General features: G+C 37.0%; 1 protein-coding gene across 1 annotated transcript in view; it reads left to right on the top strand.

Moving 5' to 3' along the window:
* The first annotated feature begins 473 nt into the window (after window positions 1–473).
* vstm2a (V-set and transmembrane domain containing 2A) overlaps window positions 474–19,647 on the top strand; it is a 63,637-nt gene continuing 44,463 nt past the window's right edge. Inside the window, exons 1-2 of the mRNA XM_062992053.1 lie at window positions 474–579; window positions 1,285–1,466. Of these exons, the coding sequence (XP_062848123.1) occupies window positions 474–579; window positions 1,285–1,466 (288 nt within the window). The remainder of the gene's footprint in view (window positions 580–1,284; window positions 1,467–19,647) is intronic.

Raw genomic sequence — 19,647 nt, 5'->3', positions numbered from 1 at the left:
ATATAACATTGAAGAACAACGTTGCTGTTACAGCAACTACAAGTGTTTGATATAGTAACTAGAAACGACCAAATTGTAGTTAAAAAAAAAAACGTTATAAGACTGTAACAGCACCTTTATGTCTATAATGTTTTTACAGTGATGAAAGCATGGCGCTGATATGCGGGATTTGGGATGCGACGCGCTGCTGTTACAGCAGCAACAGCAGCCGCAGCAGCATCGCGATTCTCCTCCTTAAATTTATCAGCCTGTGCTCTCTCTCTCTCTCTCTCTCTCTCTCTCTCTTTTCTCTTTGTCGTGCACACACATCCAGAGAGAACCAGCAGCACCTGCACACAACTTGAGGGAGTCTGTCCGCTTCAACTTAGACATGCTCCTCCATCGCCTTTTACGCCCCAACTTCATCCTACCAGCTGCTTTTAACGCTTGTACCTAATTTTGTTTCTCTTCTGGAATACGTTGTTTTTAAGCTGATGCGCGATCTTGGCCGTCTTATGGAAACGATGTGGACCTTACATGACTCTTTTGGATTGGTTTTCTTTTCCTGTTTGTCTATTCAAATCGGATTTTCTCTTCAAGGTGAGCGCATTTTTGTTTATATATACAAAAAACCATATGTCACCGCACATACAAACAAAACAAATGTCAAAAATATATATATATATATATATATATATATATATATATGAGACAAATGGTTTGTTTTTAGACGGAGTGCGCCTTTTATTCGCAGCCTAACTGGGTGCCAACTGTTGATTTGTTGGAGCTCGTTCGACTGAATGGTGAGCCTTGTGGCGATGTTACTGAGCGCATGTGATGCCCCTTTTCCCTCGTTAACCGTGTGGGAATAAACTTTGATGGAGCGCCAGGCGCGACCTGCATCTCAAGTTGGCGGATATGCAGAAGTGCGTCTCGTATTCATGCTTCGCGGCGGGGTGACACCACTGTAACTGCGTCAGAAAACTGGAATGCCAAACGCAAAAGTCACCAACGATTTTGTAACGACATAAGCATCAATAAATCTCAAAAAAGTTCAAAGTACCTGAACTGCTGATTGATGTAGTTATTTATTTGTAAAATATGAATCGATTATTTGAGGAAAAACGTCAGTATTTGTCCATCGGGAGGCAATTCTGATTGTGTTGCTTGGTGTGTAATGAATTGTATATACGCTGGTGTACGGATGCAGTCATGGGAAAAGCGCATGAGCGCAACAGACCGTGCTTTGTAGTGCGCATTTCCGATGGCTCATTCATCTCATGTTTGGGCGCCTTTGCTCCACAGGCAGATTCACCGATTTGCCCTCCAACGTCACTGCCAAGGAGGGTCAAAACATAGAGATGGCGTGCGCCTTCCAAAGCGGCACCACCTCCGTTTACCTGGAGATCCAGTGGTGGTTTATCCGCGCTCCCGAGGAGCCGAGAACGAGCGAAGAGGATGAGGAGGAGGAAGAGGAGGAGAGCGAGGTAATCACGCATCATATGGTGTTACAGCATGAGAAAAATGTGTGCTCTTAACATATGGTCCTGATCCATAATATCCAATCTGTTGTATAAAAAAGTAACCAAATGCGGTACAACTGGTTGCATCGTCACTACTGATTAGTGAAGTATTTTGATTTAAGTATTTTTCCTCACTGGGTGAGTCTGCTGCATTATGTTGTGCCACTACTCAGTTTTTCTGCATTTATCTTTTTTTTAAAATTGTAATATGGTGCTTTGAAAGAATTTAGAAATTCATGGACCAGACGTAAATTTTCCCATTAAATGCCAAATAACTAACTAACTACTAAATAAATAAATGATAAATAAATAAATGAATTTAATCAATAACCAGACTGCCAGCCCCTGTGGCTGAGAAAAAGGTTTTTTATTACATAATGCATTCACCACTATATTTTACAGCATGATACATGATATTACCTGATGTGCCTTTTTTTCCACAGTCTTTGTACCCCTACATAAAACTGTACTTCTCTATTTTTAGATTACTGACTCCATTTGCACTTTTTACAAGTGAAATTACAAAACATAATACAATTTTACTACTTTATGTTTCCAGTTAGGGAGAATTGTTAAAAACTGTAGTATTTAGTTTTGACTAATAAAATATACACCTGTAAATTAAGTGGAAAACTAACTTTAATAATTTAAAATATGTAATTTGAGATTATAAAATACATATAAAAACTGTTAAGGTGAATGAAATTACTGTACATTATGTACTTATTTGTTCTTCACTTTATTTACTTTGTGGTTCCTCTACTCATTACCAGGCTGTGAGACCCCCTAGAATTGATCTCATTTTGGCAGGATGTTGCACTAATGTATTTCTTGCTGTAGCTTCAAGCAAGCATATTAGTGATGTAATAACAACTGTGTGACTTTTTCACATCCTGCGTCATGTTGCTGCATTGGTAAAAAGGCTCTACAATGTACAAATGTTATATAATATGAAATAATTTGAAAAAAAAAGGTAGACATATAGGTAGATAGACATAAGAAGAATTTAATATGATAGACCTATAAAATAAGAATATAAGATAGCTAGACAAATAAAAGTATATATATATATATATATATTAATATCATTAGGCCTGTTTCATTATTACCAGATTAAAATGACTAAAATGGATCAGAAGTATTTACAGTAATGACATTTGATTTTTACTTATGTATTTGCTTTATTATTTATGTTAACTATAAATTACTGCAATATGTTTTGCAATATTTTTTTAAATTAATGTTATTTTTAGTTTACTGTGGAAGCACACCTTGTGGGTTTTTATTTCATCTTGGTTAATAATGTGTGTTTTCTAGAGTGATTTATCTATTAATCTGTATGGCTGTTTATATATACACACATCTGGACACAGAGACACTCACTGGCCACTTTATTAAGTACATAGATTTTTTTATGTAATTATCCAGCAGTCATGTAAATGCATAGTTGGTGATGGAGGTCAGAGCAGAATAACCAGGCTGGTTCAAGCTGAAAGGATTCAACAACTGCTCATTTGTGTGATTATCTTTTTAGTTAGTCATGTCACCATAACAATGCATATAATTATAAAGCCACTGGTTAGTGTTTACAATAAACATCAAAATAAAAAAAATGTGATCTAAATGACTTTTACCGTGGCATAGTTGTTGGTGCCAAACAGGCTCATTTGAGTCTCTCATGCTCACACAGAACTTAAATTACCACCCTTTACACTGTGGTGAACAGACAAGCATCCTAAAAGCACATCAGACAACAACCTGCTCTCTGGGCCAAACACTTTTTTTACACTATCCAATAAGCCTGTGTCCACTGTAGCATATTCTTGTTCTTGGCTGTCAGGAGTAGAACCTGATGTGGTATTCTGCTGTCAGAGCATCAGTTGCCTCAAAGTCGTGTTGACATGTTTCATTGGATGCTTTTATGCTTAATATAGTTGTAAAGAGTAAAAGTTTGCCATTTATTTCCCCAACAAGTTTTCAATCATAATTCCGTGTAGCAAAATAGTCATGAAAAAATCCCAGGAAATCTGCACTTTAACAAGTCACTCTGGCATCGATGACTAAATCATGCCCGAAACCACTTGTGACCAGTGGTGATATTGTTCCCCTATTCATTTACATTACATTTACATTTTCAGCATTTAGCGGACGCTTTTATCCAAAGCGACTTACACAATGAGCGGAACACGATGAGCAATTGAGGGTTAAGGGCCTTGCTCAGGGACCCAACAGTGGCAACTTGGTGGTGGCGGGGCTTGAACCGGCAACCTTCTGTTTACTAGTCCAGTACCTTAACCACTGAGCTATCACTGACCCCTATTCCTATGTTTAAATCTAATGTAAACAATAACTTATTTTAACTACTACAGGGTCTGTATAATTATATGTATTGTGATGGCCACATGACTGGCTAATTACATAATCACAGAATGAAGCAAATGTGCAGGTGTTCCTAATAAAGTGTTAATATAGCTGTAAAATGCATTTGTTACATGCAAATAAATAAATAAAGGGTCCAATAGTGGCTCGATGGGTAGCACTGTTGTCTCACAGCAAGAAGGTCCTGGGTTTGCATGTTCTCCCTGTGTCTGCGTGGGTGTCTTCCAAGAGCTCCTGTGTCCTCCCACAGTCCAAAGACATGCAGTCGGGTTAATTGGAGATACTAAAAATTGCCCTAGGTGCATATGTGTGTGTGTTTGTTTGCCCTGGAATGGATTGGCAACCTGTGTCTACGATTTCCTACCTTTTGCCCAGTAAATTGTACCCACTGCGACTCTGAACAGGATAAAGCGGTGGTACAACAGACAGTGAATGAATGCATACATATGTAAAAAAGTATAACAAAGCCAAGTAAAACTGTCAGTGGGGTTTAATGTCAGTGTGACATTCAATTCAACCTTCATTATTCTCACTAAATTTAAGATTTTCCTGGTCTTAAAATCCCTGTAGATTTGCTATGACATACTTGCTCTGCGGCTCATTTTGAAGGAGAGGATGTTGGACTGAGGAATATCTGAACATGCCATCTCGGGCTTCAGGCATCTTTATTAGGAATGGCATTGGCTGAATGACAACAAGTCTGTGTCTGACAGGTTGCATCTTTGTGATTTTTTAAAGAGAACTGATTCTGACAGATTTGTGACAGAAACTGAGAAAAAAAAGTACACAAGCAGATGTGAACTGTGACATGTTACATGTTTATTAATAAAGCAAACTGGAATCATTATAGCCTGTCAAGTATAAGTAATGTTTTGCTTTGTCCTTACCGAGGCACTGATTTACTTAACCTTGTCACAGTTCTTTATAGTCATTTTACGTACATGCCCTTGCTTACTGTGAAATTTCATTAAGTCATTAAAGGCTTTTTAACTGAGTGGGATTGAAATCAGTAGCGCTACAGTTACACCACTGTTTGTGTTTGTTAGAATGTCAAGCAGTTACTGGGTATTTCCTTACGTCAAGATTTTGCTTAGATTTCCATTATGAGTTCAATCTGATTAGGCCTTATACAATGTGAATTTCTACACCTTGGGGAAAGCCCCTGAAAGCTTACCTGGGACTTAGCACTGGGCTAAGTCCTCTGACTTTCTGACCTTCTTTCACTAGCATTCCCCAGCTTTGTTTACATGTAATTAGTCAGTGAATTGTAGCCACATTTTGGTTCTGTAGCTGTCACAATCACCCTGCTGTCCATGGGTGGTGTGAAAACTTTCTGGTTGTCTTTCAACAAGTCTGTGTCTGACAGGACATCTTTGTGATTTTTCTAAAAGGAACTCAATCTGGCAGATTAGTGACAGAGGCTGGGAAAAAAACCCATAGACATGCAGATGTGAAGTGTGTGAAGTGTAAAGCAAATTAGAATCATTATAGCATGTCATGTTTAATTTATGTCTTGAATTTACCTTTACAATTACAGTGGTACCTTGTAACTTAAACGCCCTTCGTCTAGAAATTTGTACCCTTAAACTCAACAGTTTGTTTAAAAAAAAATGTATTTATTTAAATTCAAATTAACAATGAACAGTCTCTTTGTTCAGCGCTCGGCTTGAGCGGTGCGGTAATACTTCATATACGTCAAAGTATGCATATGAGGCGAAACAGCATTTGTGTGGAATAACTATCAGATTCACTTTAAAAGTGTCCACATGTATCTGTGTTTAGCTGGATTTTCTCAGTGTTTCACTTTTAAACTTGTATTATAGCTTGGGGTTCTGAGAAATTGTTAGAATTAGCTTTTTTTCAGTGTTTTTATATTATATTTGTGTTATTTTCAGTGTATAAGTGTCAAAAACAACCCCATTATTTTACATAAGCCTAAATATACAGTATATATGCAAGTCGACGAGACCATGGAACGCATTAACAGGTTTACCATACATGCTTATGGGAAAAAATATCTTGAAACTCAACGCCTTTAAACTCAACGCCAGTCCCAGAACCAACTGACGTTGAGTTTCAGGGTACCATTGTATACACAGATATTCTTAATTTGGATACAGTATTTTATAATCATTTTGAGTAAATGCCCTTGCCCTTGCAAGTCATCAAAGGTTTTTTTTATATTACCATGGGATCACGGTCAGTGGCACTACATTTACAACCCTTCTTGTGTCTGTTAGGACTTCAGTCAGTTATTGGGCATTTGGGGGCATTTGACAGCTGTCCTTACTTACATCAAGAGCAGGGATGAATCCTTTGATAAGTGTCTTTCCTTCACCCAGACTGCACAATGAAGGGAAGTTGTCTCTTTTTTCATTCCTTAGAAAAATCTGCTTGGGTTTAACACCGCTATTACTGCACTATTGTTGTCATTCATCATGCACATATTGTTGAGGCTTTGATTCTCAGCTTCTATCAGTTTTGGATATGAAATGGCTGCTGTGCACTATCTTGTGTCATTTATAGAAATTCATTTTTTTCCAGAGCAGCATGTTTCAGATGACAGGCAGCTGGGTCCCTGGTAATCTGGGGTCAGACAAAAGAAAGAAAAGTGAAGAGGTATCTTTCAAAAGTGTTATTGACAAGTCAGAGTAAAAAAAAAAGGGTGACTACTGCAAATGGACTTGAAGATGTTATACTGAAAGCTCTCACCTCTGAAAGGTATCCATTAAGACAAAAATATGAATTTTACCCTGGTTAGGTAGAAAAAAAACTGATACTGAGACACTTACATAATTGTGTTATACAGTAATAAGTAAATTTTATACATGCCAGTGTAAAAAATATAAGTGGGGAGCTCTTTGTCTTTCAATTCTTCTAACGGTGTAAATTAATATCCACACCTCATTTTGGTGTGAATTTCTTTGATCTGTAAATGGCAAATAATACATGCAAAGGTTTTCCTTAATATAAATGAGTTCAATCTGATTAAAGTTCATATTGTCTGCATAAACTTAATTTAAGAAAGTACATTTTCCGCTAGCACACAAGCGCCGAGATTTTGAACCCCTCGGTTCGAAACTCGGCGTTGCCACCGGTCAGCTGGGCGCCATCTAGCGGGCATAATTGGCAGTGCCTGCAGCAGACACGGTTCTGCTTGGGCGGAATGACCAGACTATGTGGGTGGGGTGTTCAAACGCTGTGTAAGGACCCTGATTGGCAGATAGAGAGGTGCCTGTGCAGAGTGCGTAGGTGAAAAAGGGTTCCGCAAAAGGGCTGCAATCAGGGATCCCCCAGCAGCGGAAGACAAATTGACTATGCTAAATTGAGAGAAAATTGGAGAAAATGCATAAATAAAATAAAAAAAAAAGAAAGTACATTTTAGTCACTTTTTTTGTAACAGGATGGGCAACGCCTTGTAACTGAAGCTGCAAGAATTGAAAATAAACCCAGGAGAAAGGGGATAGAAAAGGGATAGTGCAGATTTGACAACCTGTTTTTACAATATGAAAGGGCGGGATAACCGGACTATGTGGGTGGGGTCTTTTTAAATGCTGTGTAAGGACCCTGATTGGCAGATAGAGGGGCACCTGTGCAGAGTGCGTAGGTAAAAAAGGGTTCCGCAAAAGGGCTACAATCAGGGATCCCCCAGCAGCGGAAGACAAATTGACTATGCTAAATTGGGAGAAAATGGGAGAAGCAGTTTTTAAGTGAGTTCTGTAAAATGCTGCAACTTCCCAGAAAAAGCTAAACGTGTGCTGGCCTCATATGCCAACAAAAAAACAGAACCTAGATAAATAGAGAAGTTGGCAAATCTGTAAGAGAGAAGCTTTGAAAAATATAAAAGACTTATATCTGAAACAAATTCATGCTCATTAAGCACTGGTCAATTAAGTAAAACTGACACATCAATCATCTGTGTTTCCAAACCCCCCTACCTCCCCTTGCTGGACAAAAATGGCAATGCATGAAGAACTTGAACATGGTTCACTGCCAAACTTCTTCACCAGCTGAAGCATGTTACACTCTTTAAGCATATCTGGTTCCCAAGAACTCCGTCATTAACAGTAGCTATGATATGATTCAGTAGCTTTCATAGACATAGATAGGTGGGCAAACTTTTTGGCTCAAGGGCCACACTGGGTTTAAAAATTTGACAAACTGGCTGGGCCAGTAGCAGATGGGGGGTGAACTAATATAAATTATCAATCAAAGTATAAAATGACTGTGTGTATGGTCGATAGACTCGACTTTAACAAAGGTTGGTAGTGTTTGGAGTGCGCCATTTAGTGGAATCAACTGAAATGCAGGGTATTAAAGAAAAAAGGCGAAATGAATGCAGTCTTTAGGACAATTTTTTAAATACTCAAAAGGCCGGCTCAAACAGCCTATTGGGCCGTACATGGGTCTAGAGGGTTGCTAATGTTGCAGCTTTTTGGTTACAACACTGCCTGTAGTGGTAGTGTTGCAGCTTTTAGGCTGTTTTACTGCTACCGGTTTTCTAAGTTCTCCTCTCTGGTTCATGTCGTAAGTGTTTGGGTTGTACTTGCTGGTGGACTGAGTAGCTGGCAAAGACCCACCCAGGTACTCTTTTTTTTTTTGTGTGTTTTCTGGAAATTACTTTGCTTGGCGTGCCATGTTTCTGCTTCAGCGATGCGGTTGTCTATCTTTTCTATTCTTGAGTCCTGATTTGGGATTACATAATATAGCTTTGGCTGGGCCAATCAAGGATATTTACAGGCTTGCCCCGAAGCCACTCCAGGTTTGTTTTTGTTATATGCTTCAGGTCAATGTCATGTTAAAAGGTAAACTGTCATCACAGTCTGGGTTTGAGTGCACTCTGGATGAGGGTTTCTTTCAATAATTTTACTTTATTGTGATGCATTCATCAGCTCCTCAATTGTTACCAGTTTTCCTTTCTTTGCCAGTGAAAAAAAAGTATTGTATAATGCTGCCACCACTGCGATTAATTTTTGTCTCATTCAACCATAAAATACATTCATATGCCGCTTAGCAAAGTCCAAGTGGGCTGTCATAAGCCTTTTATTTTCAACTAGGGCTTCCGTCTTTCCACTCAGCTAAAAGCCCAATTTATGGAGTGCCGCAGAGATGATTGTCTTTCCAACAGGTTCTCACATCTCTGCACAGAGGCTTTGAAGCTATTTTAAAGTGACCACTGGGTTCTTTCAAACCTTCCTTATCAAACACATTTTTGTCTGGACATCTAATTTAATTGGACATACAAATCTACTACGGTTCAAGGTTGTGCCGAGCTTCTTAGAATTCACAATTATTGGGCCACTGCAGTTTGTTCTTCTTTTTTTTTGTTTTTTGATAATTAGGAGCTGCACATTTATCTACTTGCATGTCAGTATTAGTGTTTTATATGTCAGGTGCAGCTTTGACACAAGCATGATTTAGACAAGCATAGTTCTGTAGACAATTTTACAACCACAACATCATTAGACTGTACGAAATCTTGTGAAGGTGCATTTTAAAATCAAGGTGTTTTTACTTTGATGTCCTTTGTCAGCCATAACATTAAAACCACCTCCTTGTTTCTACACTCACTGTCTGTTTTATCAGCTCCACTTACCCTATAGGAGCACTCTGTAGTTCTACAATTACTGACTGTAGAGCATCTGTTTCTCTGCATGCTTTGTTAGCCCCCTTTCATGCTGTTCTTCAATGGTCAGGACCCCCACAGGACCACCACAGAGCAGGTATTCTTTGGGTGTTTGATCATTCTCAGCACTGACACTAACATGGTGATGGTGTGTTAGTGTGTGTTGTGCTGGTATGAGTGGATCAGACACAGCAGCGCTGCTGGAGTTTTTAAACACCTCACTGTCACTGTTGGACTGAGAATAGTCCACCAACCAAAAATATATCCAGCCAACAGTGCCCCATGGGAAGCGTCCTGTGACCACTGATGAAGGTCTAGAAGATGACCAATTCAAACAGCAGCAATAGATGACAATAGATCATCTCTGACTTTACATCTACAAGGTGGACCAACTAGGTAGGAGTGTCTAATAGAGTGGACAGTGAATGGACACGGTATTTAAAAACTCCAGCAGCACTGCTGTGTCTGATCCACTCATACCAGCACAACACACACTAACACACCACCATTATCCATCAAAAACAGAAACAAGGAGGTGGTTTTAATGTTAAGGCTAATCAGTGTATATGCATGGGAGACTACCTTTTCTTACTGTATTACCATTTAACAATAATTTTACATATCTATAAATAAAATAAATAAATAGATGTAAAGAAGAAAAGATAATATTTTGTGCAGCTGATTTCCATTATTACTAATAATCAGCATTGGCATTTGCAGCAAATTAATTATATACAGAAAGTTATATGCTTTCAGCTTTTCATCAACACTTCAGGGAAGGCCCTTTTTTGTTCCAACATTACTGTGCCCCTTTGTAGTAGTAGTAATTTCTAGACAGATTGTTTTTTAAGGGCCTTACCCCCAGCCCCATTGAACAGCTTTGGAATGAACAGGAACATTAATTAGGGCTTTCTTGACCAACACCAGTGCCTAGCCATACAAACGCTCTTTTGAATGAACATGGTCAGGTTTCCAAATATTTTTGGCCATGTAGTGTAATATAGCCAACTTGCCCAAATGTCTAGTTTGATTGGATGATCAGCTTTAGCGTTTGCATTTGTTTGCAGAGATCCACAGAAAATTCATTGAACTTCATGGCTTGTTTTTGTTATTTTTTCATTATTATTTTTTATTTATTTTGGGACACAGGCTTATAAAGACAGGTGTGTACCTTTTCATGTGCAATTAATTTAAATTACAACAGGTGGACAATTAAGTTCTAGACCCATCACAAGGATAATTAAATCTAACAACATGAGAGACATAACAGAACAAAAACACTTAAGCTGCAAAACACTTACATAATTGAAAATATGTCAATATTGAAAATAAAACATTGAAAGTTCTTATTTTCTACAATAATGGCCTTTTGATTAAGAGCATGTTGTTGGACAAGCACAGTAAATAAAAATTCCTTCTCTCAGGATTTGCTTATTTATACTACAATACTTACATTTTTTTACCAAAACCTAATAAAGACAATAAGAAAGACAATAAGAAAGACAATAAGAAAGACAATAAGAAGACATTAAGAATGGCAGCTCAATGAAAACGCTTGGCTTTGATAACTGCTCTCATCGACCAGCATCTCATTAAGAAGACACATCGACATTCAGTGCCATTGCTATCCTGATCATTCTGTTACCTGCAGTTGGGTATTTGGTCTCAGAAGATATTGCCCTTTTATGCTGATCTACCACCAGTTTCCACTTGCTATTTAAAGCTAAATAAGTAAGATTACAAAATCACAAGACCAATCTTGGTTCAGAATAAAGCATATGTTAAGATGTATGCAGAACCTGAAAACTCTACACATCCTGTCATCCTGGCTGGGGAACTAAACCCAGGGGGGGGGGGGTCAAGATTTTAGTAAAATTGTTTACTCTAGTTAGTTATTCTTATTTATTTATTTATTTTATTATTAAATTGTTTATTTAACATTAAGATTTTATGGTAATTTTTATTTTTACATTTGGCTCCTAAAGTTAACATAGGAATCCACAAAGTTAAATCAGTTCATCTGTTTGTCATCAGTTCATCAAGTTTGTTGTAGAGATCCGTTTCGCCACTCAATCCAAGTGACTTCTTCAGACTGAAGAAGTCACTTGGATTGAGTGGCGAAACGGATCTCTACAACAAACTTGTGTCCAGATGAACTGATTCAACTTTGTGGATTTGTGTACCTGGATTATTGAGCATGCATCAACAGATTAACCTAGGAATGTTTTAAAGATAGATTTTACAAAGTATATATCTAAACAGTTGCTGTACAATAATAATACAAATAAATAAATAAAAGATGGATGGATGGATGGATGGATAGATCATTTGTTTTGAATGTGATTCCTGTACACACATTCTCTATTAATTACAATTTGTTATTGTTTGGAAACTGGGAATACTAATTGTTACAGTTTTACAAGTGGAATTCTTCCCATTGCTTAACAATACTTGGTTGCCACCTATTCCTTCTATTCTTAACACACCATACATTTTTAATAGAAAATAGATCTTGCATGCAGACCAGTCAAGCACATGCTCTTTGTGTCTATGAAGCCACTGCTACTGTTGTAGCACATGCAGAATAGGCCTAATATTGTCCTGCTGAAATAACCATGGACTTCCCGGGAAATATGTCTCACTAAAATCCCACTGTACATCTCTGTTTCAAGGGTATCTTTACACATATGCAAGTCACACATACTGTAGGCGCTCCTGCACTCATGGAATTCCGATTTCTACATGCAGTGGTAGACTGTATTATGTGACAATGGTTTTCCAAATCAATCCCAAGCTCATCTGGCTATCCTTATCACAGTAGCATGACATATTTTGACACAATGCGATGTAGGTGATGCAAGGTCAAGTATATTTAACAGTGGTTTCTGGCCCTGCTCTAACACTAAGATTTTCTGAATTAAATTTTTTGATGGAGAAAGGATTAAATTATTTGCATTTATATATATATATATAGATAGATAGATAGATAGATAGATACATAGATACATAGATACATAGATACTGTCTGTGAGCTATGATCCATCTTTACAGGCAAAGACTGAGCTTTTGGAGGATCATCTTTTTATACCCTCACCAACTTCAATATTCTGTAAACGTTTTACATTTATTTTTTATTGTGTTGCAAGAATCAAATTGAACATTTGTTTATGCTTCTTAAATATAATCAAGTTGTTCAGCCAAAACAATAATTTCCAGTTAAATACATTTCACAAGAATAAACAGATTGCAGATTCTATTTTTTATTGCATTTAACAAAATGGGGTTTGCACATACGGCAATTTTCTTTATTAACACTAAACCTACTCAAAAAGTTTTAAAGTCCTATGAGTCCAGATGCTGTAATGCAAGTAGGAAGCCAGCAAACCTGCATTTTTTGTCTGTGTGATCAGAAATAACCTTTGGTTGCCAATTCTAAAGCAATGGCTTTTTCTATAGTGATATAAAGCTTGCTTAAGTACAAACAGTAACACATGTTTTAGTAGATTCTAATTCATGGCAGATCTATTTTTTAATAATACTTGAATTATATATGACTATTCAGACATATCTATTCTCAGCATACTTACCAATGGGAGCAAATAAACTAGCCCTACCTATAAGTGCACAAAGAAGTTACTTACAGTGAATCACAATCACTAAGATGATTCTAGAAGGAGCTTACCACAAATACATAATAGAGCTGTCAAACATCAAATAAATATAATATATTTTTTTGTATAATTAATTTCTTAAATGCCTCCCCTAAAATTTTATGAGAACTTCACTGTAAATGTCACATACACTTCTACAGAATCAGTGTTGTCCAAACTGAGCTCCAAATATACTAGTCCATAATTTTTTAAACTATAAAAAAAACTTCTAATAATACCAATAATAATAATAATAATACCAATAATAATAATAATAATACCAATAATAATAATAATGATTACAAGAACATTAATACCAGTAATAATAATAATAATAATACCAATAATAATAATAATAATTTCTTAACTGACAGACACCTGCAAAATTGCTTTGCATGGAAGGTTTCCTATTTACCATGGCTTCTTACTGTCCTGCTTTTGTAATGGGGCTGCACACTCCTCGTTCTTTCTTTAGCACACACCTACAAGGTAGGAAAGAGAAACAGAAGTCGTTATACGAAACCAAATTCTGCCCACTAAGTAGTGTACCAATTCAAAACCAACTTCAAGTGCAATAATAAGTAAACAATATAGTGTGTGGTTTGGGACATAGCAACTTTATGTTTGTGAAAGAAAGCAGACTTTTTAGCTTCCATTATTAAAACACAAAACAAACAAACAAAAGTGCAGTTCTTTAACAACTTGAGTAATTAAGGTGTCTGTAGACCATCAGAACAAAATAAACAGTTTTTTTTTGTAAAAACACAGTGGCGGAAGAGTAAAAGTTACCTTTACTGCCTGTTACTTAAATATAGAAGCACTCCTCTGGGTTATACTCATAATGTATGTGACCCAACGGACACTATATAACTAGGGGGTGTGAGGGAAGAGCATTCGGTCCTGCTCAGTTTTCCATTAGTTATAAACACTTCCCTGTGGACATAATGTAATATCAACTAATAGAATAAATGTCACGGTCCTTGCAAATAGCCGGTAATAGAATTTGCAGTAAGAAGTGCATGGAGAGGGGGTTCTGATTTGCACACGTAGACATAGTTAAGAATATCGTTATGCAATACAAAAGAAAGTGTAGAAGCAGCAAAAAGAGAACAAGAGGCCATTGATCAGGGTTCTTTTGTTTGTTTTCTTTGTTAGTGTATGTAATTTCATTCCAACATCTCAAAAGTTCATGGGATTGTGTACACATGATGAATGGGCATAATATACAAGCGCAGATATGCATGACCTTTACGGATTAGGTAGGTAAAATTTACATAAAGTCATTTATTTATTTTTTGTGTTTTATGTATGTGAAATAATAGTGCAGTATCAAATGATCAGTATAACCTTGATGTGAAGAAAATTCTCAACACATGCAAGCAGTTTAAATTTACAATAGCAAGAAAACCTATAGAATGATCTGAATTCCAACATTTATTAAATATCAAATGTGGTCGGATAATAAAAGACAAATGCATAGGGCCCTTATTTGTAATGCATTTATTTTATTATTAAACAAACTAATTAATCATTCATAGTCTAAGCTTTAACAAGTATACAGACTTCAATGCTAAAAACTACTCAAGTTCAGGTGTTTTAATTATTGACAAAATATTAGAGGCATTGGGTTTTGAGGTTCCCTTTCCAAACAAAACAGTCTGCTGTTGTTAAGAAAACCTGTTCATGTAAACTGTGCCCTAATCAAGACAAAATTGAGAGGAGCCCTGGACAAAGAATTGTAAAGTTAATTGCTCTTTAAGGTTCTGAATGTTAACTAATCCACAAGAAGACACAGATAAAAGTATAATCCACAAATATATAATAACTTGTACCATTGCTACTTTCTCAACACGTAATCATCTAGCAGTAATTAAGAACATTCAATGCTAAAAAACTAAAGTACTACCCCAAAATAACAAAAAATATGGGCAAAAAGTTGACATAGCTTAGACAGCCAGAGGAAACCCACATGGGCACAGAGAGAAACTTTCTTTAAGGCATTTAAACCCAGCTTGCTTGGAATATTATATGTGCTGCACCTATACTAGGTAGGTGCTGTTTGCAATATGAGAGATTTGACATAGTCTGACAACTCAGTTTAATTAATTTTTAATAAAAGCTCAAATAATCATCTCAGCAAAATACCAAAATGATTAAATAAAGTAATCAATTATATAATAAAAAAATAAATAATAATAATAATGATAAATACAGTTGACAGTTTAACAGAAAATGTGGGTTTAGAGTAGCCTCTATAATAAACTGTAATGTTAAAGCTATTAACATATTTAACATATACCTTTTACCGCAATTTTTCACCTAATTTTGTTCCCTAATCCATTTCTATCCAATTACCCTGATTGCATTACGCTTCCCCTCTACCAATACAACCCTCCACTGCTGACTGAGGAGCACTGCAACTGACACACGCCCCTTCCGGCATGTGTGCAGTACCGACTGCATCTTTTCACTTGCACGAGGCGAGTTCATATGCGGATCAGCTTTGTGTATGGAGGGCCACACCCTGGTCAATGCATTATTCCTCGACTTTGTGCAGGCGCCATCAATCAGCCAACAGAGGCCGTAGCTGCATCAGTTATGATCATATGTTCATGTAGCCATCCAGCCCAGCCGTATGGCAGAGCTGAGATTCGAAACAATGTGTTTAAAATCCCAGCTCTGGTGTGCTAGCGTGTTTCATATTACTTTTATATTAACATACTTTAAACACATGTCAAATGGCATTAAGATAAACTGGAACACTGAGTAGGACATATTACACAACACTTGTGTCAAATCTTACTAATGCACAATTGACTATGAATGTAAATCCATTAACTCATGTTTACAAAATGTAGACTGTTAATGCTATTGTTTAGCTGTTGTGTGTCCACAAACTTAATCAAATAATGGAAATGTGAAAGTAAATGTATAACGTAAGTTTTCATTTGTATAACTTTATAAAAAAATAAATTATTAAGCATACACTGGCCACCTTTTAGACACACTTTGTGTTGTATTTATTAACTGGTCCTTTTATGAGTTGCACTTTACTTATATATTTATTTTGTGAGAATACAACAAGTCCTGGGTTTGATCATCAGTCACTTTGACCATCAGTCACTGTCTAAGTAAATGTATGATGTGTCCAAGGTGTGTTCCTGCCTTGCATCCAGTATTTTGTTTGTGTGGTTAGAAAAGTGAGTGGTTAGAAAAAATGCATAACTAAAGTACTGTAAGTAATTGGTAAACAGGTCATCTTGTTCAGACATCTAAGATGTATTACTTTTACAATACAGACTTCAGTATATGATTTAAATACCCAATCCCTCATTTCTAAATATTGCACTAGCAATGAAACTGTGTTTGATATAATAATCGTACCATCACTAGGCTGCAAAGCCTAAATGATCAGACAGAGAGGATGCTTGCTAAAACTGCAAGCTTTGGATAATAATCTTCAGATATACATTTATTCTGTGATGTGCATTTGCCAAAAGGCTAAGATTTGTCTTTGAAGCCATTTGAAAGGACATGCACATATATCATGACTGAAAAGTCAATTTTTCCCCCAAAGCAGACTGCTAAGATTTACTGTGACTATAGTGTAAATAAGTGGATGTGTTTGTGTATCTGCTGCATTTCTAAATTACAATTCATTTATTCATTCATTCATTTACCACCGCTTTATCTTGGTCAGGGTCATGGTGGGTGTGATTCATTGGGCAGGAAACACCTAGGGCAGATTTCCTTTACATCACACGGCAGACACACATACACACATTCACACATACACACCCACATATGACAATTTTTATGTAGCTCCAGCTGGCCTGAATGTATGTCTTTAGACTTGTGGAACAAATCCAAAGCACCAAGAGGAAACCCAGGGAGAACATACAAACTTTACACAGAAGAGACTCTGGCCGCTTAGCAGCAGAATAGACCCCAGACCCTTCTTGCTATGAGGTGACAGTGCTACTCACTGCACCATCATCCTCTTAACCAGGGGTTTTCAACCTTTTTGGACATGCGCCCCCCTTCGTGTGCCGACCTTGAACTTGCCCCCCCCCCACACAACCCATACCCCCGCATCAACCCTCGCACAGAAACCACTGCAAAAGCTCTTGACAATAATATAATTAACGTTATGCGCATCATACATATGATGCAATATTGCTAATTAAAATATTGGAAGCTATTTCAATGTGATGGCTGAACATATTCTTTGAGCACATATAGAAATTCAACTAGTACAGAACCAAGTAGAGGCAAAAGTACATCAATTGCTAAATTCGCTGGTTCAGGATACTCTGCTTTGACAAGTCCAACTTGGTTACCGCTCAGTTTAATTAAGGCTCCCACCTGTAAGGAAAGCGAGTCTCACAAGGTGTTCCAGTAGCTGGTGTTTATTTAAAACCACAGCATTCATTAATAACAGTAAAAACGGAGAGCTGACTGAGGAGAGAAACTCAACGTGCACAAGCTTCGCGAATCAACTCCTGAATCACTTAAAGCAATATTGTGAACAGAGCATCTCACACTATTCACCTCTCTTAAAGACACACACACCCATGTCCTATAACAGCAGTCATTGCTTTTGTCACGATTTAGCTTCATGGTTAGCCATATTTTTAAGTGTTGCTAGCCAACGGTCCTTTTTTTCAGACTGAACTGGATAACATTAAACGTGCTTGTGTGCGTGGTCAGCGAGAAAATGAATTGCTTTAGTTTTAGAAGTAAAAAACATCTCATAATGTCACCCCCCCCCCCCCCCCCCCCCCAGACAGGTACTCGCGCTCCACAGGTTGAAAACCCCTGGTCTAAGATATAATGATCTTTGCATGGGAGCCATCAAATTGTGACAAAAGAGACAGCAACAAGCTAAAAAAAGAAAAAAAGAAAATGAGAGAGAACAAATAAGAGAAAGAAAGGCATTGACTTTTAACAAACTATTATTTACAATTCAAAAAATACTATAGAACTCATTTATAAAACAGACACATGATCTTTAAAAACACAAAAGAACTGATGTTTAGCATTTCTTTCAGCAGAGCTCTGCTGCAAAACTGAGGACATTATTGTACATCAAACACACGGCTTCTCTATAGCACCATGTTGACTAAAAAATGTCTCTTTTTTGAGCTTCAGTATGCTCTAGATTTCCTGTGACCTCTCCTAAATATTTAAGTTCCACTATATCCACAGCCTTAAGAGACATGGTTATATCCCTTGTGGCACTGAGTGTGTACTTCTGACATTTTTGACTGCTGACTGAACATTGACTCAACATTACTGTTCACTGAACTTTTTATTAGAATTTTGGTCATGTGCCATCATTGCAGCTATAAGGTAAAATAGTGTTTCTGTGTTCTAAAAGTGTCCCCCAAAAAGTGTTCTTTAACATTAGCATCATCTAAAACAGGGGTGTCAAACTCATTTTCACCGAGGGCCACATCTACATTATGGTGGCCCTCAAAGGGTAGATTGTAGTGTATATTGTACTCCTTTACCACAGACTCAGCTTCATAACACAAGAGACGTACCAGTTTTTCTTCTTAAAACACAAACTTGTATTCACTTTCCCATCTTTCATTAAATTCTCTTCCTTCGGCTTTAATTTTCTCTTGTAGATTTTGGGCTTATTTGTAAATATTTCTCAACATCACTTGTTGGAAAACCACCTCAGTTAAATGCTAATGTGGAAACACTGCCATCTAGTGGCAAAATAGGCATGCATTGTGGAAGATGCAGATTATGTACGATTTTACAGTGTATTTTAAGACTATCATACGTCTTTTAAGCTCTCACGGGCCACATAAAATGACGTGGCGGGCTGCATTTGTCCCGTGGTGTTAAAGCTTGGTGTTAAAATGCCAGTATGCATGGGGCTTTACATTAGATTTACTGATGGTGCATTAAACCATGGAGTGGTCCGTAAGCCCAACAGGAAGGCAACACTGTATAAAATGTTTAGTGTATGCTTAAAACCATTAAACCTAGCCAGCCTTGACATTGAACGCAAGTTATCTATGCAATGTGTCCATGTGTACTGTTTTTGTTCCCTGTGAAAGTCACATAGATCAAAAGTCTGTATATGTTTACACAAAAATTTATGAGAAGCACTATGTGGTTCCAAGTAATTTCTGTCCAAGTTACTTGCAGTACAATTAAAATAACCACTCAAGATTTCAGTTCATTCATGCTGCATTTAAGAACAGCATTCTCTCCACACAGTTGAAGACAGATAAATAATAAAATAAATAATAACAATAATAAAAACCTCATCCTTGACACATGCTTTCACTTTCAGAATTCTTCCATTTAAACTTTCTTCGAAATTATAAGAGCAGGAAATGAATTTTCTTGGAAAAAGTACAGCAACTCCATCGCTATTAGAAATGTCTTGACTTAAAATTCTAAGGCCACCCTACTCCTTTGTTAAATCAGTGCTATTGCTTATATCACAGTGTGTTTACTGTAGAGAGAT

Source organism: Trichomycterus rosablanca, chromosome 3 (assembly GCF_030014385.1).
Source record: "Trichomycterus rosablanca isolate fTriRos1 chromosome 3, fTriRos1.hap1, whole genome shotgun sequence".
NCBI lineage: Eukaryota > Metazoa > Chordata > Actinopteri > Siluriformes > Trichomycteridae > Trichomycterus > Trichomycterus rosablanca.
Note: the sequence above shows the minus strand (reverse complement) of the source record. Positions and strands in the feature narration are given on the sequence as shown.